General features: G+C 42.9%; 1 protein-coding gene across 2 annotated transcripts; it reads left to right on the forward strand.

Annotated features, from left to right (window-relative positions):
- Positions 1-257: 257 nt before the first annotated feature.
- On the forward strand, positions 258-27,865 carry LOC109868707 (dual specificity testis-specific protein kinase 2). 2 transcript variants are annotated; one of them, XM_031803093.1, is made up of 11 exons: positions 258-708; positions 2,261-2,303; positions 2,570-2,693; positions 16,500-16,696; positions 18,120-18,241; positions 18,358-18,406; positions 19,176-19,325; positions 23,463-23,639; positions 24,159-24,242; positions 25,093-25,179; positions 25,828-27,865. In XM_031803093.1, exons 3-11 carry the CDS (start codon positions 2,663-2,665, stop codon positions 25,927-25,929), a joined length of 999 nt encoding a protein of 332 aa, XP_031658953.1. In that variant the 5' UTR covers positions 258-708; positions 2,261-2,303; positions 2,570-2,662; the 3' UTR covers positions 25,930-27,865. The 2 variants fall into 2 exon arrangements, with proteins under 2 accessions (XP_031658953.1, XP_031658952.1); XM_031803092.1 differs by lacking the exons at positions 2,261-2,303; positions 2,570-2,693.

Here is a 27,865-nt window from a genome sequence, read left to right on the forward strand (position 1 = left end):
GCAGAGGGCATCCTATCATGATACAGGATACACTCGGCACATTCACTGCCTCGGTTAAAAAAAATAGGTGAATGTATTATCAGATTTGTACCAACCAGCTTTAAGCAAACTTGTTGAATGTCTATGATACATTTATTTCAGGTAGGGAATAGGGATTTTCGTGTTCTGTAATAAATGAAGAGTCGTTAATTTATTATAATATGATATGCAGATCAACATTTTGGGAGGATATCTAGACTTGCTATTCATACGTGAACATGTTAAGAGAACAAACGGTTCTTCAGAATATGAACGTTTCTCATTGCGACAGTGGCAGCTGTCTGTGTTGTGGTTGGTGTGGTGTGTGGGAGGGAAAGAGAGCCACTAGGCAACACTTTCATCGGTCTCACTTTTTACGGAGTGACAGGTTGAAACGCAGTGAGCCCTGTAATTGCAGGGTGTTCCCAAGGCAACAGATAAGGCATGCATTTCGTCAACCTGTTTGGGTTCAGTTTCTGAAAAACAACAGACTGACGGTGACAGATTGAGACTGACGCATTGATTGCGCTGTTTGGTCGAGACCCGCATGAACGCTGTAACAGTTAAAGTGTTGCGGCGCTCGCGCCATTCTAGTCATTGCATCTTCTATGGGAAATATATATTTTAATCTACGACGCAGCCGAGGAAGTTCATTGAAGAAAACGCTTGTCTACACAACAGTTTGCCGCAGTAAGTAGCATATACATGTAAAACTTGACTGACTATTTTGTAGTAATCCATTAAAGCCTATAGTTTACAAATATCACCTGATAACATGATTTGTTTTACGCTTTGAACGCACACACACTTGCAAATGTTTATCTTTTAGCTCAGTTCCAATGTATTTCCCCCCGCTGCTATGCTTTCACAGTAGCTGACGTCCAAATGTGTTTGAACATACCAGACACAAAGTAGGCTACACCTCCGAATGATAGGTGAACTTTAGAATGATATCATATCCCAATAAAATTAGAAATCTTATGCAGTATCATGCAACAGTTTTTATATCCTTGGCATACACTTACACATCCTAAAATATAATACTTTTCTAATGGCAAGTAAGGGCTTAATAACTAGTGGCGGTTCGTGCCGTTTAAGGTAAAGGAGGATGACACATTTTTTTTTAAATGAACATGGCCTTATTTCTATTACAGCATATTGGTTAACTGTCATTCATATCCCTTACAAAAAAGATTGCAGTCAGAATGCAATATAACTACAGTTAGAGTGCAGTTTAACTGCAGTATGCTGCAAATACTGTGTCCAAAATATAACTTTTTTTACTGCAGTAATTTTGCATTGTAACTGCAGTAACTTCAGTCAACTGTGGTATTTTGGACACAGTAATTGCAGAATGACTGCAGAATAACTGCAGTGTAATGCAGTTGAACTGTATAACTGCAGTTCAACTGAATTACATTGCAGTTCAACTGCATTACACTGCAGTTATTCTGCAGTCATTCTGCAATTACTGTGTCCAAAATACCACAGTTGACTGAAGTTACTGCAGTTTCAAAACTGCAATCTTTTTTTGTAAGGGACTCCATTCACCCAGCTCAATGTAACATCGATAGGTTTCGGCTACTACCTGATACTAGAATTTTCCCTGTACCCACTGAGGTACAACCTCGGCTATGAATGAAAGTTTACAACGTAACTTTTTTTTACAACAACATGTCAAGAGAATTGAGTAATCAAGGTGACAGACAGTGACACATTCAACACCGCTTTGCACACTCTTTTCTGCATCTCTAGCTGATCTAGGGTGTAATCATTACTCCAACATTTTCAAACAAGAGTTTCTATTGGACAAATTCAGGTATGTTTATCCCCGTTCAGTTGGTTTCGGTTGCCTCTTTGAGGCATCTACTTACGACATTTTATGCACTGCATTGCTAGCTAGCTGTAGCTTATGCTTTCAGTACTAGATTAATTTTCTGATCCTTTGATTGGGTGGACACCGTCAGTTCATGCTGCAAGAGCTCTGATAGGTTGGAGTACGTCCTCCAGAAGTTGTCATAATTACTGTGTAAGTCAATGGAAGGGGGTGAGAACCATGAGCTTCCTAGGTTTTGTATTGAAGTCAATGTACCCAGAGGAGGACGGATGCTAGCTGTCCTCCGGCTACACCATGGTGCTACCTTACTGCTGCTGAGTGCTGCTTCGTTACATGTGAATATATTTAGTATAGTATGAACTTTTTACATATTTCACTATTCATTTTTTCTTCTGAAATTCACAGAGGAGGATGGTCCTCCCCTTCCTCCTCTGAGGAGCTTCCACTGGTAAGCACTGCAACATGGAACAGGTGCTCTCTTGTTATGTCCCTATATCATCCAAACTATACAAGTAGTCTACTGAAAGTGCAAGTGCAATTTCAAACCTGTCCCTTGCAGTAATAGTTTTATCACCAGGAGTGTGGAATGTTTTATGTGGTGTGGCAGTGACACTTGTTTGCATGTCTAATCACATTTGTCCCTGTCTGTGTGTGCTTTGTGTTCATTGTGTGTGTGTGTGTGTGTGTGTGTGTGTGTGGTCTGATCTCTCTCAGCTGCTGGACAAAGGCACTAACTTCTGCTGGTCTTGCTTTGGTTACACACACTGTGGGACTGACTGTGCACCCTGTCCCGTTCACCCCGACAAGATGCATATGAATAGCTTACTGAATCGATGGAGTAAGTAATATACTCTTCTAGTCCAACCATAAGCTCCTAACAGCATACTTACTACTTTCCTTCTTCTTTTGCACTCAATTCCTCACGTTTTTTCCCCAAAAATATTATTGGGCCATCTCAAAATATAATTCTAATGGGGCAGCCTTCTTATTGGTCAACAAAAGACAGACCATCTCTTGTTGTCAAGACAATAACGGACCAGTTAATTTGAGACGTTTTGAGTTGTTACTTCTAGTACCTTTAATTCATTTTCCTCCCTTGACAGAAAATAATTGGAGAAAAGCTCTTGTTGAATGTGATTGCATTGCTTTAATCCTATATCTGTGCACCCCATGATTTTACATTGCTATATTATCCATCAGCGCGGCAGGTTCTTCACATTTTCCAGGGTCTTAGTTTACATAGAATATGTTTACATGAAATATGGCTTGTCTAATGATCTAACCTACACTTAGGTTGTGCCAAGCCAGTCACAGTGATAAAGTAGGTCTAAACTTGTGTTGAAATCATGAGTTCCTTTTCGACCTAGTTGAAGGAAATAGATTGTACAGTAAAAAAATATAATGTACATGTCATTATAGACATGTTATGGGAATTACAGGATAATAACATGACTGGCCAATTATTTCACTTGATTGACTCTTTTGAGTTTTGAGTGTGGTGAACAGTGGGGTAAACTCCTACACTCTGCTGTGTTCCACACATTTACATGTATTTTGCTTGTGGGGGACATAAGAGAAGACATATGAGATATAAGTGTAGGCAGGGGACATAGGGGACCTAAGGGTAGGCGGTGGCTTGATGCATTGCCGTGAATTTGTTGGCACTCAGTTACTCTACCCAGGAGCAGGGAATATCAGGAACTGTGCTACTGCCACCCAAATGAGGAGGATAGATCATAAATCAGTTATTAATATCAGACAACAGAACAGGCATTGTGAGTCTTCAGTACAGGATGCTCTCTAACAGGGAGCTTGTGAATACAGTAGAGTTGATGTTCAGTAGGTGTGCAGTTGATACAGTACTAATTGTCTGTAAGAATTGTCTGTCCTCGGTTGCAATACTCACTACCGAGTTTCATACTGCCTCTTCATACAATGTCAGCACAATAACTGTTCCTCGGGAGCTTCATGAAATGGCCGAGCAGCCGCACACAAGGCTAAGATCACCAAGCGCAATGCCAAGCGTCGGCTGGAGTGGTGTAAAGCTCTCCACCATTGGACTCTGGAGCAGTGGAAACGCGTTCTCTGGAGTGATGAATCACACTTCACCATCTGGCAGTCCAACTAATGAATCTTGGTTTGCGCATGCCAGGTAGAATTCTACCTGCCTCAATGCATAGTGGCAACTGTAAAGTTTGGTGGATGAGGAATAATGGTCTGGGCTGTTTTTCATGGTTCGGTTAGGCCCTTTAGTTCCAGTGAAGGGAAATCTTAGAGCTAGAGCATACAATGACATTATAGACAATTCTGTGCTTCCAACTTTGTGGCAATAGTTTGAGGAAGGCCCTTTCTTGTTTCAGCATGACAATGCCCCCGTGCACAAAGCGAGGTCCATACAGAAATGGTTTGTCGAGATCGGTGTGGAAGAATATGACTGAAAGCCCTGACCTCAATCCCATCGAAAACGTTTGGGATGAATTGGAACACCAACTGCGAGCCAGACCTAATCGCCCAACATCAGTGTCTAACCTCACTAATGCTCTTGTGGCTGAATGCTGTGGGGACTTGCACCCAATGTTCCAACATCTAGTGGAAAGCATTCCCAGAAGAGTGGAGGCTGTTATAGCAGCAAAGGGGGGACCAACTCCATATTAATGCCCATGATTTTGGAATGAGATGTTTGACGAGCAGGTGTCCACATACGTTTGGTCAAGTAGCGAATATTTACACTACATGTATATCTAGTGTAACTGAAGTATCCATTAAATATCAGCACATTTTGTAGAAATATTTGTATGGATGAAATGATTTGCATCAGCCTTTGTAAGAGAAACGCAAAGACTGTGCGGTTCCTCAGGCTCAGAGACAGTCTCCTCTCATGGCGTTCCAATGACAAGGTCAGATCTTTGACCTTGTGTCATCTGTGGGTACAAAGCCTTCCTCAGATCTATGCATCATTGTCACTCATTTAGAGAAGGAATGAGAAACACTCTTATGAATGTTCTCTCCCTCTAGCAGTGATGCACATTCTGTCTATGCTTTCTGTTTGCCATGTACTGTCCTTGGTTATGTTGATACTAATGCCATATTCTGTGGTGTTTCACTAATGGAAAATAGTTTGTGGCAGCCATCGATTGTTCAGTGGGAGCAAAGTAGCTGAATGAATGTGCGTAGGTCATCTGTTTGGGTTGGTTTACTGACCAAAACAAAGGAGAACAACGTGGTCGATTCATAAGGGGCTTAACAGCGCGAGTTAGCCCTTATCTGTGTGGCACAACGATGGCACGCAAGCCTTGGTTGAACCCTGCCATGAGGTGACCATCTCTGCATGATGTAAACACAGAGGGTAACGTTGGCCATATTCAGATGCATGAAGGACTTATGCGGGTGTGTTTGTATGCAGATAGATCTGGTGTGATTCTGGAGGTTGGCCATAGGTCATTTCCAGCTTTGGTCACTCAATGTGGAACTGTGACACTTAGTTTGCCGGTCATCCAGTAGGACTTAAATTACTTGTCAGGTCATAATTGGGGAGCATAGAGTGATCATGAGGAACAAGGTTACATTAAGCTAAGCGTCAAGGCCTCGCAGTGCAGTCATTTCCTCCGAGGTTTTGCTATCGTAGTACGGTCAAGTGCTCTGGAAATGTCTGGATTTCCTTTAGACACACCTTGTCACATCCTGGATTGTTTGTGATGACACACGGGCGAGGTAGATCCTTCCTCTGTCCTCAGTTAAATCCTTCCTGTGTCCCCAGTTTCTCTTCTGGTCCAGGTTAACCCTTCATAAAAAGTCATTTGCACAACTGTCTGCATGTTTACTTGAAAAGCATCTACTTTAAAAGCCTGGCTACACAATTGAACTGAAAACAAACTGAATCCCACACGAAGCTGCCACATTGTGCATAGTTCTGGTCAGGGAAAAAGTTCATACCCAGTAAACAGTTTTCATACCCATAGTTTGTTTAGTTGGTGTAGAACCCAGAAATATCCTATCTATTGGATTGGAGTTTCTGTGGGTCTCTGACGGTGTGCCAGCTAGGAGGCACAGTGGTACAGGGTACCAGTGGTACAATAGAGAGTTCACCACCAGTAGCAGACTGTGCTCCAGCTGTAGTTAGGTAGTTTTCCTGGGCAGGGATGTGGAATGTGACAGGGCTGTGAGGATTAGTTGAACCTTTTGAACATCATATTGTTCTGTATTCAGGCACCTGGCATGGTAGCCTGGTACTGGCTGCTTTGGCACTACTGGAGACTGGTGGGCCCCAGATACCCATTCAGAACCAGAGCCATACAGATCTCTAGGCCAATCTGAACCATTCACCATCTTTTCACTCCAACCAATGCAGGAGCTGGATAGTAATGCGTTTCGCTACACCCACAATAACATCTTCTAAGTATGTGTATGTGACCAATACAATTTGATTTGATTTCATCTGTCTCTGGTTGGTTGTGTGTTTATCAGAACGCTGATCCAGTTATTAAGCTACCAGACCTCAGTCACCGACCTCTGATTGATTCTCTGAGTCTGACTTTAATAATACATTTGTCACTTACTCAAGAAAAAGTGACCGTGGGAAGGACAATGGGTGATTTTAAAGGAATAAAATACACTACGTCTCTCATGTCAAATATAATGACCATGTCATTAGGAGCTGAGAACACCCTGCCCAATACTCTTTAGTCATGAGTAAGTTTAAACTTTGAACTTAGTTTTAACAAGGTAATAATATCTCTTTGAATTCAAATGGATTTACCCTGTTTTAAACAATCTCGTTTTGACAGAATCCCTTTTGTTTTAAACAACATGACACCCACCCTGAGTTCATGTGGTGTCTCAACCGATGGTGGGCACAACCCAAAAAGATGATGTGAAATAGGGTCTTAGCTACCGCAGAATCAGAGTTGAGCTGTTTTTAGATCATTCGGCATTCATGGTTTTTTCAAGAAATTATAAAAAGTTTGACAAACCTGTTTTGTAAGCTTTAAAATAATATACATCTCAAAGGTTTATCTTTTCCAGTGATGAAGACATGGTTGTCTCGTGCTATGGTGGAGTATGCAAAAGGTGTAAACTTTGAGCGCTTTTATCTCTTGAATGTTTGGCATTCAGGTCCAAAAAGTCACTTTCGTAGCACTTCTACACTGGGCAAATATGTGTGGAAGGTGTTGTTCCAATCAAAAGGGGTGCTGTCAAAAAGTTATTGACTTTAAATGGATTTAACCACAAAAAAAGTAGTTTAATGCATTGATTTAATAACTTGCCCAGAGCAAAGCCCCTATAGATCTGAAGGAGTGCCTAAATGATGTAGCATTAAGAAGACTAACCCCTCTACCTGGACAGGACAGACTGTGACTAGCAGTGGATCTTCGTGGCTTTAGGCTTCCCTGTGGAAAACTGTGAGCACTGATAGACAGATAATGAGAGATCATTGGGAATTTGTTATTGAGACTGTGTGTATGTGACTGGTGATTTTACAGCCAGCTCAGTCAACTGTTTACAAAGTTGAAAGCCTTCAAAGAACTGCCATTCACAGGGAAAATATCTACAGCACCGTCCCACACCCTGATGTCAATGTTTTGCATGTTGAACCTTCAACTTCGCCTGGGTGGTTTCCTTAAATAAAATCATTCCAGCAGTTTATACCACATGCGCACGCACACACATACACACTCTCCCAAAATACACACACAGGCCGACATACACTTTATGGAAGCAGCAGGTCGTGACCCCGGGAGACAAACCATCTTAGGTATCAGGAAGTAACCTGAGAGAGCCGTGTCATAGAGGCTGAGGCCAGAGAGCGAGGGAGCAGAGAGCCGTGTCACAGGGGCTGAGGCCAGAGAGAGAGGGAACAGAGAGCCGTGTCACAGGGGCTGAGGACAGGGAGAGAGGGAGCAGAGAGCCGTGTCACAGGGGCTGAGGACAGAGAGAGAGGGAGCAGAGAGCCGTGTCACAGGGGCCGAGGCCAGAGAGAGAGGGAGCAGAGAGCCGTGTCACAGGGGCTGAGGACAGGGAGAGAGGGAGCAGAGAGCCGTGTCACAGGGGCTGAGGACAGAGAGCCGTGTCACAGGGGCTGAGGACAGAGAGAGAGGGAGCAGAGAGCCGTGTCACAGGGGCTGAGGACAGAGAGAGAGGGAGCAGAGAGCCGTGTCAAAGGGGCTGAGGACAGAGAGAGAGGGAGCAGAGAGCTGTGTCACAGGGGCTGAGGACAGAGAGAGAGGGAGCAGAGAGCCGTGTCACAGGGGCTGAGGACAGAGAGCGAGGGAGCAGAGAGCCGGGTCACAGGGGCTGAGGACAGAGAGAGAGGGAGCAGTTAGCCAACCACAGCTCTAGGGTTCCACTACACTGAATTATTGATCCAGCACATCAAGGCAAAGCCCAGGCAGGCCAGAAGCCGATCCACTTACCATCAACACCAGTCCCAACCCTGCCAGCTATCCATGCAGCATCATGTCACAAGGACCATAAATGAATCATTATCCACGGATGGCCGGCCCATTTGTAAAAGCTCAATTTCGTCACTATTCAACCTGATATTTTGTTTGTTGCATTGCCCATAAGGATTTTACACTAACTGTATTGCATATGAGAGTGACACTTGTATATTGTGTGTGAAATAATGCATTGCTTCTGAGCCGGTCTGTGATGCTGGCCAGTGTAAGATTGTTGTTGATCAGGTTTATTTGTATATTTTTGTGCTCATCACATCACCCACACAAGGCAGGCCTTGTTCTTTTTGATTCCCCCGCCTCCTCTCTGGCCCTCTCAGAACAAGTGTTATGAAATCAACTGCTGTCCATTTGTGTGTGTGAGGGCTGAGTGGCGCTGTGATTGTTTAGTGGTGGGCAGCCCTTCACATGTTCTGACATGTTTGACCCAGCTTGTTCCATGATTGCCTCATTGTCTCTCACTGTCTATCCATACTGATACAAAGTACATACCGTACACACACTAGCACAACCACATTCTCTTTTCAGTAGCTCGTATACTCAGACATTTTAGTCTCAAACATTCATTTCCCCTTGTGAACTACACAGTCAGTCAAAGAATGACACAGAGTTTGCGTAATGCTCCAGAGGACCACTCAGAATATACCATCATACATGCAAGGCATAGTGTTCAGGAAGGCAGGTTAGCCCACACATACTCAGCTAGTTCTCATGAATCTACACACACACACACACACACACACACACACACACACACACACACACACACACACACACACACACAGAGAGAGCCTTGGTATGAGGAAGGCCTTTCTGCCCACTCTCTTGAAAGCTCTGAGAGTTTTCGTGGGAGAGAATGTGAGGGGGAAGCAGAACTCTGGCAAAAGGCTTTCTCATTTTGATCTGTCACAATGTGAAACATCAAGTTCAAAATCTTCTCAGACCTAAAATAAAATAAAAATGCATTGGTAGGGGACCAGCCAAGCAGGTTTCAGGAGTGTTGAAAACAATGACTCCATCGTAAAAGGAAAAAATGTGTGTGTGTGTGTGTGTGTGTGTGTGTGTGTGTGTGTGTGCGTGTGTGTGCGTGCGTGCGTGCGTGCGTGCGTGCGTGCGTGCGTGCGTGCGTGCGTGCGTGCGTGCGTGCGTGCGTGCGTGCGTGCGCGTCATGCACAATAGGTGATAGCTCATGCAGTGTCATGTGAAGAGCCATGTTCTAGTTTGTGAAGCAGAAAGTTAATATTTGACCTATCAGGTAATTGCCTGTTTGTGTTGATTTGACTATCTCTCTGTTGATAACTGTACTGTGCACCATGGTTGCATATACAGTGGAATGAAAACAGATTTCTTTGTCCACATACAGCAGCAGAAGAGAACCCCATACCTACTGTAAAATATGGTGGTGGATCTTTAATGTTATGGGGCTATTTTGCTTCCACTGGTCCTGGAGCCCTTGTTAAGGTCCACAGCATCATGAACCAACCCAGTACCAGCACATTTTTGCCAAAAACCTTGTTCTCTGTCAGGAGGCTGAAACGTGGTTGCAAGTGGTTCTTCCAGCAAGACAATAACCCCAAGCACACATCAAAATCCACAAAGAAATTGTTAATCGGCCATAGAATCAACAGTTTGCAATGGTCATCCCAGTCTCCAGACTTGAAACCCATTTGAAAACCTGTGGTTTGAATTGAAGAGCGCAGTCCGTAAGCGCAGACAAAGGATATCAAGGATCTGGAAGGATTCTGTATGGAGGACTGGTCTAAGATCCCTCCCAACGTGTTCTCCAACTCATAAAGCATTTTAGAAAAAGGCTCATTGCTGTTATCCTTGCAAGGTGAGGTATTAAAGTATTGAAAACGGGTGTCAATCATTTTGACCCATACCTTTTTTTGGGACCAAAAATAATTCCATGCTCTTTCTCTGAGCTATTGTATTAGAGAAAAATTATATAATTTCCCCAAAATGTTATAATACAATATAGCTTAGTATTTTAATTATTTATTTTGTACAGTAATTTTTGCTCATCTTTATGAATGCTATCAATAGTGTTGGACCCAACTGTATATTCCATAGTGCTGAAAGTCTCATGTTGGAATGGAATAGATCAAAGGGGAGTCTATGCCGAAATGAGTAGAAGCAAAATCTTTTCACAAATCTGAGAGAGAAAGCAGGATTTGTCTTTAGTGAGATGAGACAGGAAGTGTAAGGTCAAGGAATTTCAGATCCGTCTCTCTATGTAAATCCCTTAATAATCCCTTCTGGGACCTGAATGGGCTGATGATGAATCCCATATGGGCCTGTGGAAAGGCTTTAGCTCTACTGTAAGTTGTCTGTATACAACGTTATGCCTTGTTTACATCAGCTGGATTTTGTAATCAGCGCCCGGTAGCTGCGATAGGGGAGGTTACCAAACACTGATTATTTGGGCAGCCCCCCATCCCTCTCCCCCCCCTGGTTGTTTGTCTGTTATAACATTGTCAATCATTTGTCCATTGTGGTGAGCTTTGTACCAGTACACTGCACGACAAAAGGTATGTGGACTCCTGCTTGTCAAATATCTCATTCCAAAATCATGGGCATTAAAGTGGAGTTGCCCCCCTTTGCTGCTATAACAGGCTCCACTCTTCTGGGAAGGCTTTCCACTAGATGTTGGAATATTGCTGTGGGGACTTGCTTCCATTCAGCCACAAGAGCATTAGTTAGGTCGGCCACTGATGTACGGCCATTAGGCCAGGCTCGCAGTCGGTGTTCCAATTCATCCCAATTCATTCCAGTTCGATGGGGTTGAGGTCAGGGCCCTGTGCAGGCCAGTCAAGTTACTCCACACCGATCTTGCCAAACCATTTCTGTATGGACCTCGCTTTGTGGACGGTGGTGTTTTTATGCTGAAAGAGGAAAGGGCCTTCCCAAAACTGTTGCCACAAAGTTGGAAGCACAGAATCATCTGGAATGTCTTTGTATTCCGTAGTGTTAAGATTTCCCTTCACTGGAACTAAGGTGCCTAGCCCGAACCATGAAAAACAGCCCCAGACCATTATTCCTCCTCCACCAAACTTTACAGTTGGTACTATGCATTGGGGCAGGTAGCCGTTCTCTTGGCATCCGCCAAACCTTAATTAGTCCACATACTGCCGGATGGTGAATCGTGATTAATTTCTCCAGAGAACATGTTCCACTGCTCCAGAGTCCAATGGTGGCAAGCTTTACACCACCCCAGCCAATGCTTGGCATTGCACATGGTGATCTTAGGCTTGTGCGTGGCTGCTCGACCATGGAAACCTATTTCTTGAAGGCCCTGGCTAACAGTTCTTATGCTGACGTTGTTTCCAGATGCAGTTTGGAACTCGGTAGTGAGTATTGCAATCAAGGACAGACAATTTTTCTCTCACTACGGCCTTCAGCACTTGCCGGTCCCGTTCTGTGCGCTTGTGTGGCCTACCACTTTGCGACTGAGACATTGTTTCTTCTAGACTTTTCCACTGCACAATAACAGCACTTACAGCACTGACTGGGGCAACTCTAGCAGGGCAGAAATATGACAAACTTTTGAATACATAGTGTAGCTTGTGTCAGCGGATGTGTCTGGAGGCCCAGCATTGCAGGGAGAGCCAAGGGTTAGAGTGATAGACTCACTGGACTGATGGTTGTGCAGACTGCAGAGGGGAGTGTGGCTGCTAGGACCACCTAGGAAAGATTGGCTGGAGCTAGCGCTGTAAATGGTTGGGTTATTTATTTGCTATAAATATGGTTGGATGGATGAAGAGAAAGAAGGCCTTTACTGGCAGTCCCCCACGTCATAGATGGCTGAGGATTGTGCAGCGATGGCTTTTTAATGTTGGGGTGATGTAACAATCTGTCATCCACACTGACGTGTTAAGCTGTTGTTGATGAAATAATATCTGTCTTGTACACATTGGTCATGCGGTACATAACACACGCGTGCGCACACACACACACACACACTTACTCTTTGTTCTTTATCTCTTTCATGATTTATTTCCATCAATTTGATTTGTGATTCAATTTCCAGGCCTTTGTAAATACGTTTAAAATAATTGTGTTTCAATTGACCTGCCTGGTAAAATAAATACAGTGCCTTCAGATAGTATTCATACACCTAGACTTATTCCACATTGTGTTGTGTTACAGCCTGAATTCAAAATGGATTAAATATATATATATATATAAAAATATATATATATATATCTCAACCATCTACACACAATACCCCACAATGACAAACTGAAAACATGTTTTTCAGACTTTTTTCAGACAATGACATGCAGAAATATGTAATTTACATAAGTATTCACACCCCTGAGTCACCTTTTGGCAGCGATTACAGATGTGAGTCTTTCTGTTTAAGTCTCTAAGAGCTTTCTACACCTGGATTGGGCAAAATCTGCCCATTCTTCTTTTGAAAATTCTTCACGCTCTGTCACATTGGTTTTTGATCATTGCTAAACAACCATTTTCAGGTCTTGCTATATATTTTCAAGCAGATTTAAGTCAACTGTAACTGGTAAGCAACTCCCGTGTAGATTTGGCCTTGTGTTTTAGGTTATTATCCAGCTAAAAGGTTAAAGGGGAATTCATCTCCCAGTGTCTGGTAGAAAGTACATCCAGATTTTCCTTTGGCCACGTTGTGTTGGATTTGCCCCAAACATAACCCTTTGTATTCAGGACATAAAGGAAAAGCAGCCAACAAGTGCTCAGCATATGTGGGAACTCCTTCAAGACTGTTGGAAAAGCATTCCAAGTGAAGCTGGTAGAGAGAATGCCAAGAGTGTGCAAAGCTGTCATCAAGGCAAAGGGTGGCTACTTGGAGGAATATAAAATACATGTATATTTTGATTTGTTTAACACATTTTTGTTACTATATGATTCCATATGTTTCGATGTCTTTGCTATTATTCTACAATGTTTAAAACAGTAAAAATAAAGAAAAACCCTTGAATTAGTAGGTGTGTACAAACTTTGAACTGGTGCTGTACATTTGTAAAGTCATAAGAGAAGTACACAAATATTTTGACAATTTAAACATAATTATAACCTATAGGATAGTCAACAAGTTATTTATGGTTTACTAGGAGCCACTAGTAAACCATATCTATCCCCACACTTACAACTTCACATTGGCCCAGGGCTGGACGTTGAGCTCATGTGGCCCTCATGATCTCACCACTCTACGTTACACACTCCAGGGTAAAGGCTGTGTGTTTGCATGTGAGTGTAACCCAATCGACCACCCAACTAGATCACTCATGTTAAAACTGACTTTTGCTATTTGTCGAGAGAGAGAGAGAGAGAGAGAGGAGAGGAGAGAGAGAGAGAGAGGAGAGAGAGAGAGAGAGAGAGAGAGAGAGAGAGAGAGAGAGAGAGAGAGAGAGAGAGAGAGAGAGAGAGAGAGAGAGAGAGAGAGAGAGAGAGAGAGAGAGAGAGAGAGAGAGAGAGAGAGAGAGAGAGAGAGAGAGAGAGAGAGAGAGAGAGAGAGAGAGAGAGAGAGAGAGAGAGAGAGAGAGAGAGAGAGAGAGAGAGAGAGAGAGAGAGAGAGAGAGAGAGAGAGAGAGAGAGAGAGAGAGAGAGAGAGAGAGAGAGAGAGAGAGAGAGAAAACAACTGTACTTTGAAAACAAAGACACAGTTGAGATTAGGGCTAATCAACATGTGCTTGTCTGCCCAGATATACTGTATAGCATTGTGTTTCAGATAACAGTCCTCTTGGCAAAGTCATAACATTACCATGACTTACTGTATTTTTGTGTATTTATGACATTCCTTGGAGTATCCTGCCCCCCAATCCCATCTACCTCCTACCCACCCTCCCCCACTCCTACCCAGACTACCCACTTCTATTCCCATCGCACCACCCCGTCTTATCCCAGAGCAGGGAGTCAGTCTCTTTTTATCTTCCTTGGTTCGACACAAACCACAATACAAAACATGAATAAACAAGAAGAGCTCAATGACAGAACTACATAAATCTTGAAGAAACAGGACTGTAGGAAAGCTGCAGGGCCCAGACCGGGTCTCCTCAGCCACACTAAAGCACTGTGCTGACCAGCCGTCCCCTGTATTCACAGACATCTTCAATCAATCACTTGAACTATGCACTGTTCCTGCCTGTTTTAAATCACTCATCATCGTTCCCAACGAAACAGAAAGTATCCTGCCTGGATGACTGTTCTTGCGAATAGAAAACTTTCAGAACAAAAATTCCAGTAATACTTTTGTGTACATGTGTGCTAAGCTGACCTCAGTGGATTTGTGAACACTGGAGAATCTAGTTTCACGTGACTTCTTCCTAGTTAATGGACTTTTCATGCTTCTGTTGCACTAGATTGTGATATTATTTATTATGGCAATGTTTGCTCTCCCACTAAAGTATTCTCATGCATACCTATCTGGTCATCATGATGAAAATATTTAGCAGAACTCTTTTCAGCCATGCACCATTTGCAGAAGCTATGAGAAGCTTGTGTGATGGAATCTGTGTGAACAGGCAACAAAACAGGAGGTTGTTTGGCCTTGAGCAGGTGTTAGATACAGTAGCCAAGGCCTCAGCCCAGTATAATTGTTTTCTGCCTTGGAGCTGAAAGGAACGATGACATATGCTGTTGTGATGGTGTCATAGACCTCTGCCTATGTACAGTATGTATTTGTAGTTTTAGGCTACACACCGCATAAGCAAAGAATAATGAATCTAAACCGCGATTGTGCGTCTCCAAATGGGTTTGTAAACCTGTCACAGTTATGCTGGGCAAGTAAAGAATGACTTTTGTAAAGGGGATTTTCAGGTGAACAAAAGAGAAGAGCAGTCATGGATATAGTCAATCATAATAATTTCAGTTTAATACAAGTTGCAACAGCGATATACCTCCCGCACAGAAGCAGAGAAAATGTCTAGCAGAGACAGGCCCCTTTTATATTCTAATCTGGTACCAAATGTACTGTAAACACCAGGCAGAGATGCTGGGAGGGAAGAGAGACATTATCAGTGTTCCCTCGGCTCAGTGTGGCGCCAACCTTTAACCATCACATTCAACACTGGTAGACATTTAATACTGGCAGTTAAACAGGTCAAAAATACCAACATCAGTACTTAGTTACAGTAAATAAAATACTTAGAAGGAAATTGCTTTTATTATTTGCAATTAATTGCATGCATTAAAAAGATATTTGAGTGCAAATTATGGTTTCATCTCACAATGTCTTTTATCTCATCAAAATGATTTCCCTTTCCTCAGAATCTGTTTAATTTGCATTTTAAATTAGTATATTTCCCTTTCAAATCGCCCCCATTTTATTTCAAGATCAAAAACATTTCCTTTCCATCTTCTTTTTCCTCATTTTTATGACACTGAACAAAAATATAAACGCAACATGTAAAGTGTTTCATGTTTCATGAGCTGAAATAAAAAAATCTATGAAATATTCCATACGCTCACAAATCTTATTTCTAAAAGAAAATGCTCATATTTCTTTACATCCATGTTGGTGAGCATTTCCTCCTTTGCCAGGATAATCCACCTGACAGGTGTGGCATATCAACAAGCTGATTATACAGCAAGATCATTACACAGGTGCACCTTGTTAGGGGGAAATAAATGGCCACTTTCAAATGTGCAGTTTTGTCACACAACCCAATGCCACATATATCTCAAGTTTTGAGGGAGTGTGCAATTGGCATGCTGACTGCAGGAATGCCGTCGTCCGGATTAGGGGAGGGTTTGGCGGGGTAGGCCGTCATTGTAAAATAATAATTTGTTCTTAACTGACTTGCCTAGTTAAATAAAATAGAGACCAGAGCTGTTTCCAGATCATTTCATGTTAATTTCTCTACCATAAACTGCCTACAACATTGTTTTAGAGAATTTGGCAGTAGGTCCAACTGGCCTCACCACCAACCACACCTCCACATTCTTCACCTGCAAGAACATCTGATCATCTAAAGCCCTTTTGTGGAGAAACTCATTCTGATTGGCTGGGCCTAGCTCCCCAGTGGGTGGACTTTGCTGCCAGGTGGGTCTGCCTCCAAGGCCCAATCATGGCTGCACAGTATAGTTTTGAGTGTTCGCCGCCGATATTTCTGGATTGAAGGAGAGCATTGTGATAATTCTAGTTCCTCTGATGGCTTTAACACTGGGATAGGGATAGAGAGTGAGACTGAGTGTCTGACCCTGTGCTTCTCTAGACGAGCTGTCCAGGATGAGGTGTGAGTTGGAGGTGACCCCTGAACCCAGCAGCCCCACGCTGCTCGGCGAGGTAGCAGACACCTACTGCCAGGTGGACCGCTGGCAGAAGCTTCGCACCGCTGTCCGCAAACTGGAATTCTGGGAAGACTTCAGTGCCGAACTGATTGGGAGTGGCTTCTTCTCCAAGGTGTACAAGGTATGAACTGTCCAATTTGTACATGGCTGAAAATAAATGTGTGTGTGCTTGTGAATACATCGACGTGTGTGTGTGTGCTTGTGAATACATCGACGTGTGTGTGCTTGTGAATTCATTGACGTGTGTGTGTGTGTGTGAATACATCGACGTGTGTGTGTGTGCTTGTGAATACATCGACGTGTGTGTGTGTGTGCTTGTGAATACATCGACGTGTGTGTGTGTGTGTGTGTGAATACATCGACGTGTGTGTGTGTGCTTGTGAATACATCGACGTGTGTGTATGTGCGCTTGTGAATACATCGACGTGTGTGTGTGAATATATCGACGTGTGTGTGTGTGTGTGTGTGTGTGTGTGAAAGAGAGAACAAAAAATAACTGACTTTCTACACCCCTTACCTATGATTTACTTCCCATATTTCATGTTTGTTTCAGTAACGAAAGTGTTCAAAATGCCATCATGCTGTATGTGGCATACATCCTGATAAGTGTATTATGACACATTTCACAGAATCCAATACATAAATTATAGTCCCAACCAAAGAGCAACCTACATTTTGTGTACTACCAACTCGGGTGTTAACTGAAAACATGATGCCTTGGCTGATCCCTGAAGCACTCCTCAGAGCAGCAGCCGCAACATGCCCAAGTAATTACACTGCAGTCATGTCCTTCTCTGCATTCACATGCCCACGAGACATAGGAACACAGCTTACGTTCTCTTAATACTGTCTAGATGTGAGGTACTGTCTGTGGAGTCAAATGAACAACATTAAAATGCTAATGGACTGAACACTGGCAGTCCTAGTAGTTCTTGGAGGTAATGTCAGGTCACAATAGCTCTGTAGCAGAGCCATCATGCAGGGCCACCGTGCGTGTTTGTGTTGAGATGGAACTCCCAGACGCTCAGATACAGATCACAGATGGCGATATAAAGTCCTGAAAGGAGGGTGATTACAGGTGTGCAGTCAGTCAGCCAGTGTGATGGTTCAGGTACCTGTGCCAGGCTGTCTTCCAAATGGCTCCCTATGTAGGGCACTTATTTTGACATATGGGCCCTGGTCAAAAGTAGTGTACTACATAGGGAATAGGTTGCCATTTGGGACACATCCAGAGAATGCTACTGTGGCGGGAACGTAGCGTACCACGGAACCAGTCTGGCCTCACAGAGACAATAGGATGTAGTTAACTCACCTCAGGAAGAGATCAAGACTGCTAAGATTGTTGCTCTAGTCTCAGCACATTTTCATCTTGTGTTGGTATGCAAGAAACTGCATTGTTTGTTTTGTTATCCTGGCTCTAGTTCATAGAGATCCAGCCCTGTTTACAACTTGTCCAAATACACAATAGTGAGATCGTCCAACTGTTGTCAATCAAAGCTGAGCAACAACCACTCTGTAAATATATAACGCCCTTTGTTGTCTAGGTGTCGCACAGCACAACGAGGAAAGTGATGGTGGTCAAGATCTATAAGAACGACGTGGACCAGGACAGCATCGTACGAGAGATCAGTCTACTGCAGAAGCTCTCACACCCTAACATTGTCAGGTCAGTCCCTTTCCAACATATATGACAAATGCTTGTATTTAGAGGAAGATGTGTAGGAGTTGCAACAACAAAAAGTAACAGTGTGAAAGTAATACAACCTATTATTATCCTCACAGGTATCTTGGGATCTGTGTGCGAGAAGAAAAGCTGTACCCAATACTGGAGGTAAGTGTCCTTAATCACTTAGGACACCAACATTTTCCTCTCAGTATCTGTGCATCTCACCATAGAATCAAGAGATTGGTATCCCTGTGTAAAACCCATAGAAAGGATTATCTCTATGGTATAACCCATCTCTATAGACACATGTAGATTCTCTATGGTACTTTCCCTCTGTATTTGTGCATCTGGCAGTAGTCACAGTTGTTGAAGGGAATAGATTGCTAAGTATGTGTTTAACCATGGAAATAGGATATCTACAGTGCCTTGCGAAAGTATTCGGCCCCCTTGAACTTTGCGACCTTTTGCCACATTTCAGGCTTCAAACATAAAGATATAAAACTGTATATTTTTGTGAAGAATCAACAACAAGTGGGACACAATCATGAAGTGGACATTTATTGGATATTTCAAACTTTTTTAACAAATCAAAAACTGAAAAATTGGGCGTGCAAAATTATTCAGCCCCCTTAAGTTAATACTTTGTAGCGCCACCTTTTGTTGCGATTACAGCTGTAAGTCGCTTGGGGTATGTCTCTATCAGTTTTGCACATCGAGAGACTGAAATTTTTTCCCATTCCTCCTTGCAAAACAGCAAGGAGACACAGTTTTATATCTTTATGTTTGAAGCCTGAAATGTGGCAAAAGGTCGCAAAGTTCAAGGGGGCCGAATACTTTCGCAAGGCACTGTATGTACGGAATAAAGGATCTATCTCCATAAACATGAATATAGGATCTCTATGGTACTAATTGCACCCCCTCTCTGTGTTGTCAGTATGTGAGTGGGGGCTGTCTGGAGGACCTCCTGGCCCAGGAAGACGTGTCTCTGTGTTGGAGGGAGAAGGTGGACCTGGCCTGTGACATCAGCAGAGGCATGACCTACCTGCACTACAAGAACATCTACCACAGAGACCTCAACTCCAAGGTATACGCGCGCGCGCGCGCACACACACACACACACACACACACACACACACACACACACACACACACACACACACACACACACACACACCACTGCCAGGCCAGGGTCTTGTCTGGACAGATGACTACAGTGGTGCCAGAGCAAAGTACACTACTAATGCAATCTGGGCTTTTAATTTAAAAAACGCACATGACTATCATTTGACATTAATCTTTTTCCATGTATCCAGACGTGAGTGGGAAGTTGATTGAAGGTATTAAGGACAAGTACAGTATATGTTTCTGGTTATTTCTTGATCTGTAAATCAGATAACTAGGGTCAGCCGACTATTTTCTCAAGCACGTAGATCAGAGATCATTAACTTGATTCAGCCTCGGCTCACTTTTTCCTGGAGTGGATGGTCAGGGGACCGGAACATAATTACCAATAATTTGTAGATTGCAAATTGACTGCAAGAAGCCCAAACAGATATATTTGACTAAAACGTAATCATTTCAAACCTTCCATACATTTGTATACGATCACATATCTCTCTATTATGCACATAAAAATCAATTGGAGCTGATTTTCTATGTTTTGTTTTTACAGTATTTTTTAAAATGTCTAACAAACCATTTTATACTCTTTTGCTCAGAGAAGTTGGGGGGGGGGCAAATAAAATCACCTTGGGCCGCCAGTTGAAAAACCCTGACGTAGATAGACAACCACTCTACCTGTACTATATCCTAACACACATAAGGACCTAACCTAGAGCCTACTGTACCTGTACTATATCCTAACACACATAATAAGGACCTAACCTAGTGCCTACTGTACCTGTACTATATCCTAACACACATAATAAGGACCTAACCTAGTGCCTACTGTACCTGTACTATATCCTAACACACATAAGGACCTAACCTAGTGCCTACTGTACCTGTACTATATCCTAACACACATAAGGACCTAACCTAGTGCCTACTGTACCTGTACTATATCCTAACACACATAAGGACCTAACCTAGTGCCTACTGTACCTGTACTATATCCTAACACACATAAGGACCTAACCTAGTGCCTACTGTACCTGTACCATATCCTAACACACATAATAAGGACCTAACCTAGTGCCTACTGTACCTGTACTAGCTTTAGCCAAACTGAACCTGTCACTGTATATAACACAAATGCTAAGCTGCGGGGTTGGCATTCTTCATAGCCTGTATTAGTCCCACTGTACAACTTTAAGTCCTCTTTGAAACAGTGTTACCTCTTATTCTTGCCGGTTTAGTTATGCCAAAGCTTGTTTTTTCCAGCATAGGCAGATTACAGGGATCCTGCCTCAGAAATCACTAACTACTGACTGAATTTCACTGTAGGGGAGGCGTTCCTGTTAATGTGGGGTTTTGTTTCAGTTATGGACCTTCCCAGAATCTGTGCATCCCAAATAGCACCTATATTCCCTAAAAAGCAGTGAATTGTTTAGGTAATAGAGTGCTATTTGGGATGCAGCCTTTGAGAAGGTCTTAATAGCAGGGACAGATTCTGGGAAGGTCCATAACTGAAACAAAACCCCACATTAACAGGAACATCAATGTACAGTAAATAAGCCTAGTCCAAACCAGACCAGCCCATAAGGCTTCTGTCCTATCTCATGTTTCTATAGTGTGAGGCAGTATAATGTACAAGTACACCCCCTGGACAGGACCCTAGTCTAGAAAACAAGTAAGAGGGGGCTGAGGTTGAGCGTTTCCACTTCCTGGATAATCCTCTGAACATTATGCAAGGGGTTTGTTTATATACAAGCACACACTCACATCTCCCTTTCTCATGATCTATCCATCCCAGTCCAAACTCTTCTCTTTGGTAGTAAACCACATCAGTGATGAGGTTATGGGTTGTGGTGGGTGTGATTCTCCCATTGCCCCATTGCTCTGTCATTACAGGCCAATGGTGTGGCAGGAAACGCCCTGCATGCTCATACTAGAACCAGTCATGTCTCCCCAGCAGCACCAGGGATAGAGAGGTTATAGCGATATAGGCTGAATTCTGTTTTAAATAACACCGATACTCTCTGTCTAACCGCTGGCCCATAGGTCTAGATACCCATACTGTCTAAACCGCTGGCCCATAGGTCTAGATACCCATACTGTCTAAACCGCTGGCCCATAGGTCTAGATACCCATACTGTCTAAACCGCTGGCCCATAGGTCTAGATACCCATACTGTCTAAACCGCTGGCCCATAGGTCTAGATACCCATACTGTCTAAACCGCTGGCCCATAGGTCTAGATACCCATACTGTCTAAACCGCTGGCCCATAGGTCTAGATACCCATACTGTCTAAACCGCTGGCCCATAGGTCTAGATACCCATACTGTCTAAACCGCTGGCCCATAGGTCTAGATACCCATACTGTCTTAATCACTGTCACTGACCAATTGGTCAACTTACTGTTCCGATCTGTCATTAGTCTCGGAAACCCAGACCTAGGATGTCGGATTCTCTTGGACATTTTGAAAGGGGAAAAACCATTGTTCTGAGAAGGGTACTCTTCAAACAGACAACTCTCCCAACAAATCCAAAGTTTGGGTAGGTGAGGCTTAAAATGTGGGTGGGAATTGTACTCTTATTTAGCTAGGGTAACAAACGGATACAGTAGTGACATCATCGGTGACTCACGTCCCATTTCTAACTTGTCCTCTCTGTCCCAACTAACACCGGAACTTCTATTGAGTGGAAGCTGGAGTATTGGTACATTGTGGGAGGCAACCCATCTGCCTAGAGAGACTCCTCTGCCATCAATAGTATTGGGCCAACAAAATGGCCACAGCAGCCCCCATGTTACATCTCAATAGTTCACTGTTCAGAGAGGATGGTTGTTGAAGGAACGTTTCAGACTGGATTATGAGGCAGCCTGCTAAACCAGCTGGTTTCAGATGGGTACCGTTTGTCCTAATGCAGGAGCAATAGTCAGCTCAGTAAATGACAGAGGAACGAATCTGAAGTGTGTTTTCACAGTCACATCCAATGTTATGATTGTTTTCGATGTTTCGCCGTCGCTGTGCCTCTTTGTCCATGTGAGAATTGTGTGGTTTGACCAGAGGTGGGAAAAGTACCCACTTGTCATACTTGAGTAAAGATACCTACATAGAAAATGACTCCAGTAAGTCACCCACCAAAATATTACTTGAGTAAAAGTATTTGGTTTTAAATATACTTAAATGTCAAAAGTAAAAGTATAAATAATTTAACATTCCTTTTATTAAGCAAGCCAGACGTCACCATTTTCTTGTTTTTAAGTTTACGTATAGCCAGGGGCTATCTCCAACACTCAGACATTATTTACAAATTAAGCATTTGTGTTTAGTGAGTCCGCCAGATCAGAGGCAATAGGGATGACCAGTGATGTTCTCTTGATAAGTGTGTGAATTGGACCATTTGCTTGTCCTGCTAAGCATTCAAAATGTAACGAGTTCTTTTGGGTGTCAGGGAGTAAAAAGTAAAATATTTCCTTTAGGATTGTAGTAAAGTTAAAGTTGTCAAAAATAGAAATAATCAAGTAAAGAACAGATACCCCCAAAAACGATTTAAGTATTTTTACCTACGTACTTTACCCCACTGCGTTTGACCTCCAGCACAGTGATAATTCATAAGTCAGTATTCAAACAGTGAATCAAGAGGTGTTTCATATCATGTAGAAACATGTGAATGTATAGTCTATGGAATTAGGTTGCTACCTCAGGCTCAAAAGCAGATAGAATGGAGGAGGTTAAAATGACTGTGTTGTGTGGATGTAGAAGTGTCACACTGGCCTCTTGTGGTCAACATGTTGCACTGCAGTGTGACGGTATGACTTCAGTTATTGCTTTTCTAGTGAATCCCAGCTCTGAATATCTACTGTACATTTATGAATACATTTTGATGTCTACTGTATTGTACATTTGAAAAGATTTGATAGCAGTGACAAGTGCTTTTAATGTGAGTAATATTCTGAACGTTGTGTGTGTGCAGAGTTGTCTAACGTTGCCTGAAAGGTGTGTGTGTGTGTGTGTGTGTGTGTGTGTGTGTGTGTGTGTGTGTGTGTGTGTGTGTGTGTGTGTGTGTGTGTGCAGAACTGTTATCTAACATTGTCTGAACATTGTGTGTGTGCAGAACTGTCTGATACGGGAGACGTCTCGGGGCAGGGAGGCGGTTGTGACAGATTTTGGTCTGGCCAGGGAGGTAATGGTGGAGCTGCCAGCTAATGACCCAGAGAGGAAGATGTCTCTGGTGGGTTCTGCCTTCTGGATGGCCCCTGAGATGCTCCGAGGGGAACCCTATGACCGCAAGGTAGGTAGCCTACACACACGTTCTGCATCCCAAATGGCACCCTATTCCCTATTGAGTGCACTGCTTTCGACCAGATGTCTATGGGCCCTGGTTGAAAGCAGTGCACTAAAAAGGGAAGAGGATGCCATTTGGGACGCTGACAGTTTTACACCCTGATATAGAAATAACTGGTATTTTATTTCATGGTTTTCACTAAATGATAGAAAATACTTACATCTGATCCTTCCTATTATAATCTATTCATAACATTCATTTAATTTATTTAGTTCATTAATGGAATGGAATTAGGACAATAAAGTCAGTAAGATGGGGCGGCGGGGTAGCCTAGTGGTTAGAGCGTTGGACTAGTAACCGGAAGGTTGCAAGTTCAAACGCCCGAGCTGACAAGGTACAAATCTGTCGTTCTGCCCCTGAACAGGCACTGTTCCTGGGCCGTCATTGAAAATAAGAATTTGTTCTTAACTGACTTGCCTAGTTAAATAAAGGTAAATAAATAAAAAACACAACTTCTTCCTCCAGGTGGATGTTTTCTCTTTTGGCATCATGCTGTGTGAGATTTTGGGCCGGATCTCAGCAGATCCCGAGATCCTTCCCAGAACACGGGTAAATTAAAACCTACACACACACACATCCTTGCTATCCTTGTGGGGACGAAATAATTTATTCCTATCCAAAATCCTATTTTCCCTAACCGTAACCCCTAACCTTAATTTTAACCCTGACCCCAATTGTAACCCTAACGGGGCTTGGAAAAATGTCCCAACTTGTCCAAATGTTCCTTGTTTTACTCTCCTTATGAGGACTTCTGGTACCCACAAGGATAGTTAAACAAAAAACGCACACAAACTTATCAAAACCAAAGAACCATAGACTGCTGGATTTAGACTGACACTACACACGTGGAAATTATACCACAACTGAGCTATTGAGTTAATTAAATGCATTTCCCCACCACTCAGACGTTATATTGAATGTGATCCTGCAACATAATTTGGCAATTAGCAGTCTTGTTACTTGATAGCTCTCTTAGTTATTCGGCCATTAGTGACAGTGCCATTTGCATGTAGATGATGGTGAAATGAGTCATCTAATGTCCCTGTCTGTCGTCCCCAGGGTGATCAAGACAAGGTCAGAGACAGGGAGCAGAGAGAGACTTTAATGTGCTCGTTGAGGTTTCACTTAAATTTGATTTATTTGTGACATTTGTCATTAGAAGTGGGAGGACCGCAGGGTCAGTTAGTCACACTGCTATCCTATCTATACAGTACGTGTTCTGCAAATTCATCAGTAGTCCCTGATGATCAAAACTGTAGCCTGTATACAACAGTGGGGATCTCAAGACTTTCCTTGTTTGCCATGACGTACATTGGTTATCTGATCCAGCTCTCTAACCTGTAACTACTTATTGATACTCTATGGGCCTGTACATGGCCTTTGTTTGTTCTCTCTGCAGGACTATGGTCTAGACGTTGAGGCCTTCAGTGAGATGGTCCAAGGTTGTCCACGACGCATCCTGGAGCTGTCAGCCAACTGCTGTCTGGTGAGTGTGGACTGGAGGGAGGGAGTGTGAGGGAGAAACGTAGAGAGGCTGAGAGACCATGTTAGAGAGTGAATGTGAGAGCATGTCTCAGAAAATGAGAGACTTAAGCCGGGATTCATTACGAAGGGCAAAAACACAGCTCTTTTTTTAGGTGTGCTTTTAAAGGTAATTAAGGTTTGAGCCAACATCACAGCGTTCATTATGAATGCGATCTCTCATTGTCTGTATTTCAGTGCATAGCGCTTTAACACCACAATTTTTTTTATTTATTTAACCTTTATTTTACTAGGCAAGTCAGTTAAGAACAAATTCTTATTTTCAATGACGGCCTAGGAACAGTGGGTTAACTGCCTGTTCAGGGGCAGAACGAAAGATTTGTACTTTGTCAGCTCCTTTCGGCTCCTTTCGGTTACTAGTCCAATGCTCTAACCACTAGGCTACCCTGCCGCCCCAAAACATGCTATAAACATGCTTTGTATTAATCCTGGTCATAGAGTTTGCCTCAACTACTAGAGTGTAAGAAAGACATGCATTTGCCATCTACTGTAGAATATCACTCATGTTGTCCTGTGGTTCAGATGGACTCATGTTGTCCTCTTGTTCTGTGGTGCAGATGGACTCATGTTGTCCTCTTGTTCTGTGGTTCAGATGGATGCGTTTCGGAGACCCTCCTTCTCAGAGCTGCTGGATGAGTTGGAGGACATCGCTGAGAGCCTGGAACCCCCCGACTCAAACCTGACTACTGGGTGAGGGGGTGGGGTCACCGTGTACCCCCCTCAGCCCTCCTCCCCTGGAACGGAGGACAGTGTGGACGGCAGCAGGCAGCCACCCCAGTCTTATACAGCAGAGGCCCTTTATAGTTCAGGTCCGCTCTACAGGAACCAGGTGTAGGGCTCATAATGCAGCTCCTCCTGCTGACTCTGTGTGACTCTGTGTGTTTCTCTGAAACAGAACCGGAAGTTCAACACTCACCACCCCCCACTATCTTTCTACAGTACAAACTCAGCGAGTGTGGGTCCATTTGAAAGGGGTGGGGGTCGAAACAGACTCAAAAATTCCCTAAAGAGCATTTCCTCCTGGCTCTTAAGTTGTATTCTATGATGTTATTATTCCACTTTAAGTTAAGGATGTAGAAATCGTTCTTTGTAAATAGTACATAAGGAGGACTGTCTGAGTCCTGATCCATCTGTTCTCTTCTGTCATAATATCATCATTTAAAACAGGGGTTCCCAACCTAGATCTGCAATGCTTTAGGCTAGAAACATGCTGTTAATTGCCTGAGGAAGACTCAACTCTGATGCACACGGGACTATCTTTGGTTTGTCTCTGACATTCAGAAGCTTAGCTACGACCTTCTAAAGTCGATGAGTCAAAGAAATTGGACTGCTTGGGAAGTAATCTTATACAATGTGTGGCTCTGTCACTATCAATTGATCTATTCACTTTCTGTAAAAGAGAATATCTATAATTAAATGAAAGCATCTTAAAATGATCATAATAAAACATATTTGATAGCGGAATAACATTTGAGGAAATCAGGTCTAGACTTTATTTTCCTTATCCATTATTATTAAATAGCCCATCTAAAAGATGTCACGAGTCTTCTTAAACTACATAGAATTGCAGGAAATTAGCTTCAAAACAACAACATTTTCCTTGGTCCCTTAAATTGAACAAAATCAAGCTGGTGGTGTATTTAATATAGAGTCTCTCAATAAACAATAATAAATAGAAAACAGGGAGAGGGGTGGGACATTTTTCAAATGTGAAAAAGGGGTCCCTGGGGGTAAAAGGTTGGGAATCCCTGATTTAAAATAACATTTATATAGGACTTCTCCCCCTTTCTTTCATCAGCCAGTCCAAGTGGTGGCACAATCAAAAATAAATCCCTCCCTCTGTTAAAGTAGTCATCTGAATGATGTCATTTAACGGTGAGGTAATGGTGGACTGCAGCAGTGGAGCAGGTGTACAGGAGGCAGGATTGCAAGATTGCAGGAGGCAGGATTGCAGGAGGCAGGATTGCGGGAGGCAGGATTGCAGGAGGCAAGATTGCAGGATTGCAAGATTGCAGGAGGCAGGATTGCAGGAGGCAGGATTGCAGGAGGCAGGATTGCAGGAGGCAGGATTGCAGGAGGCAGGATTGCAGGAGGCAGGATTGCAGGAGGCAGGATTGCATTGCACTAGAAGTGACTGTTACAGTACATGGCTGAAATCTATAGGATGAAGGAATTGTGCTACTGTCTTTCTCTCATTTCCTTCTTTTTCTGGTTTCTAACGTCAACACGGTTCTGTTGGAGATTAACAGAGGTGGCCAGTGTTAGGTAAGGGTTGGTGTTCAGTGTGGTTCAGTACTAGGGCCAAGTAGACAGAGGAAGGAGCGCTATCCCTCCCTCTCAGGATGTGAATAAAATAATACTAAACTAAATTAAACACTAACCTTAGGAAGAACTTAACTGTTGTGTATCGTTTTATACTAAATGCCGTTGTTTCTTGTAATGCTTGTACTGTACCTTATTTGCCTCACCCTTTTGTGGGGATACATTTAGTTTACCATATAAGATTCATACAGTACTTGTATGTTAATATTTTGTGAATCGGTCGATCGGGTAGAATTTTGCTTACTTTACAGATCTTTAGATTTATATGGAAGATTTAAAGCAATGTTTAATAAAAGGCATGGAGCATT

The sequence above is a fragment of the Oncorhynchus kisutch genome, linkage group LG23 (genome assembly GCF_002021735.2).
Source record: "Oncorhynchus kisutch isolate 150728-3 linkage group LG23, Okis_V2, whole genome shotgun sequence".
NCBI lineage: Eukaryota > Metazoa > Chordata > Actinopteri > Salmoniformes > Salmonidae > Oncorhynchus > Oncorhynchus kisutch.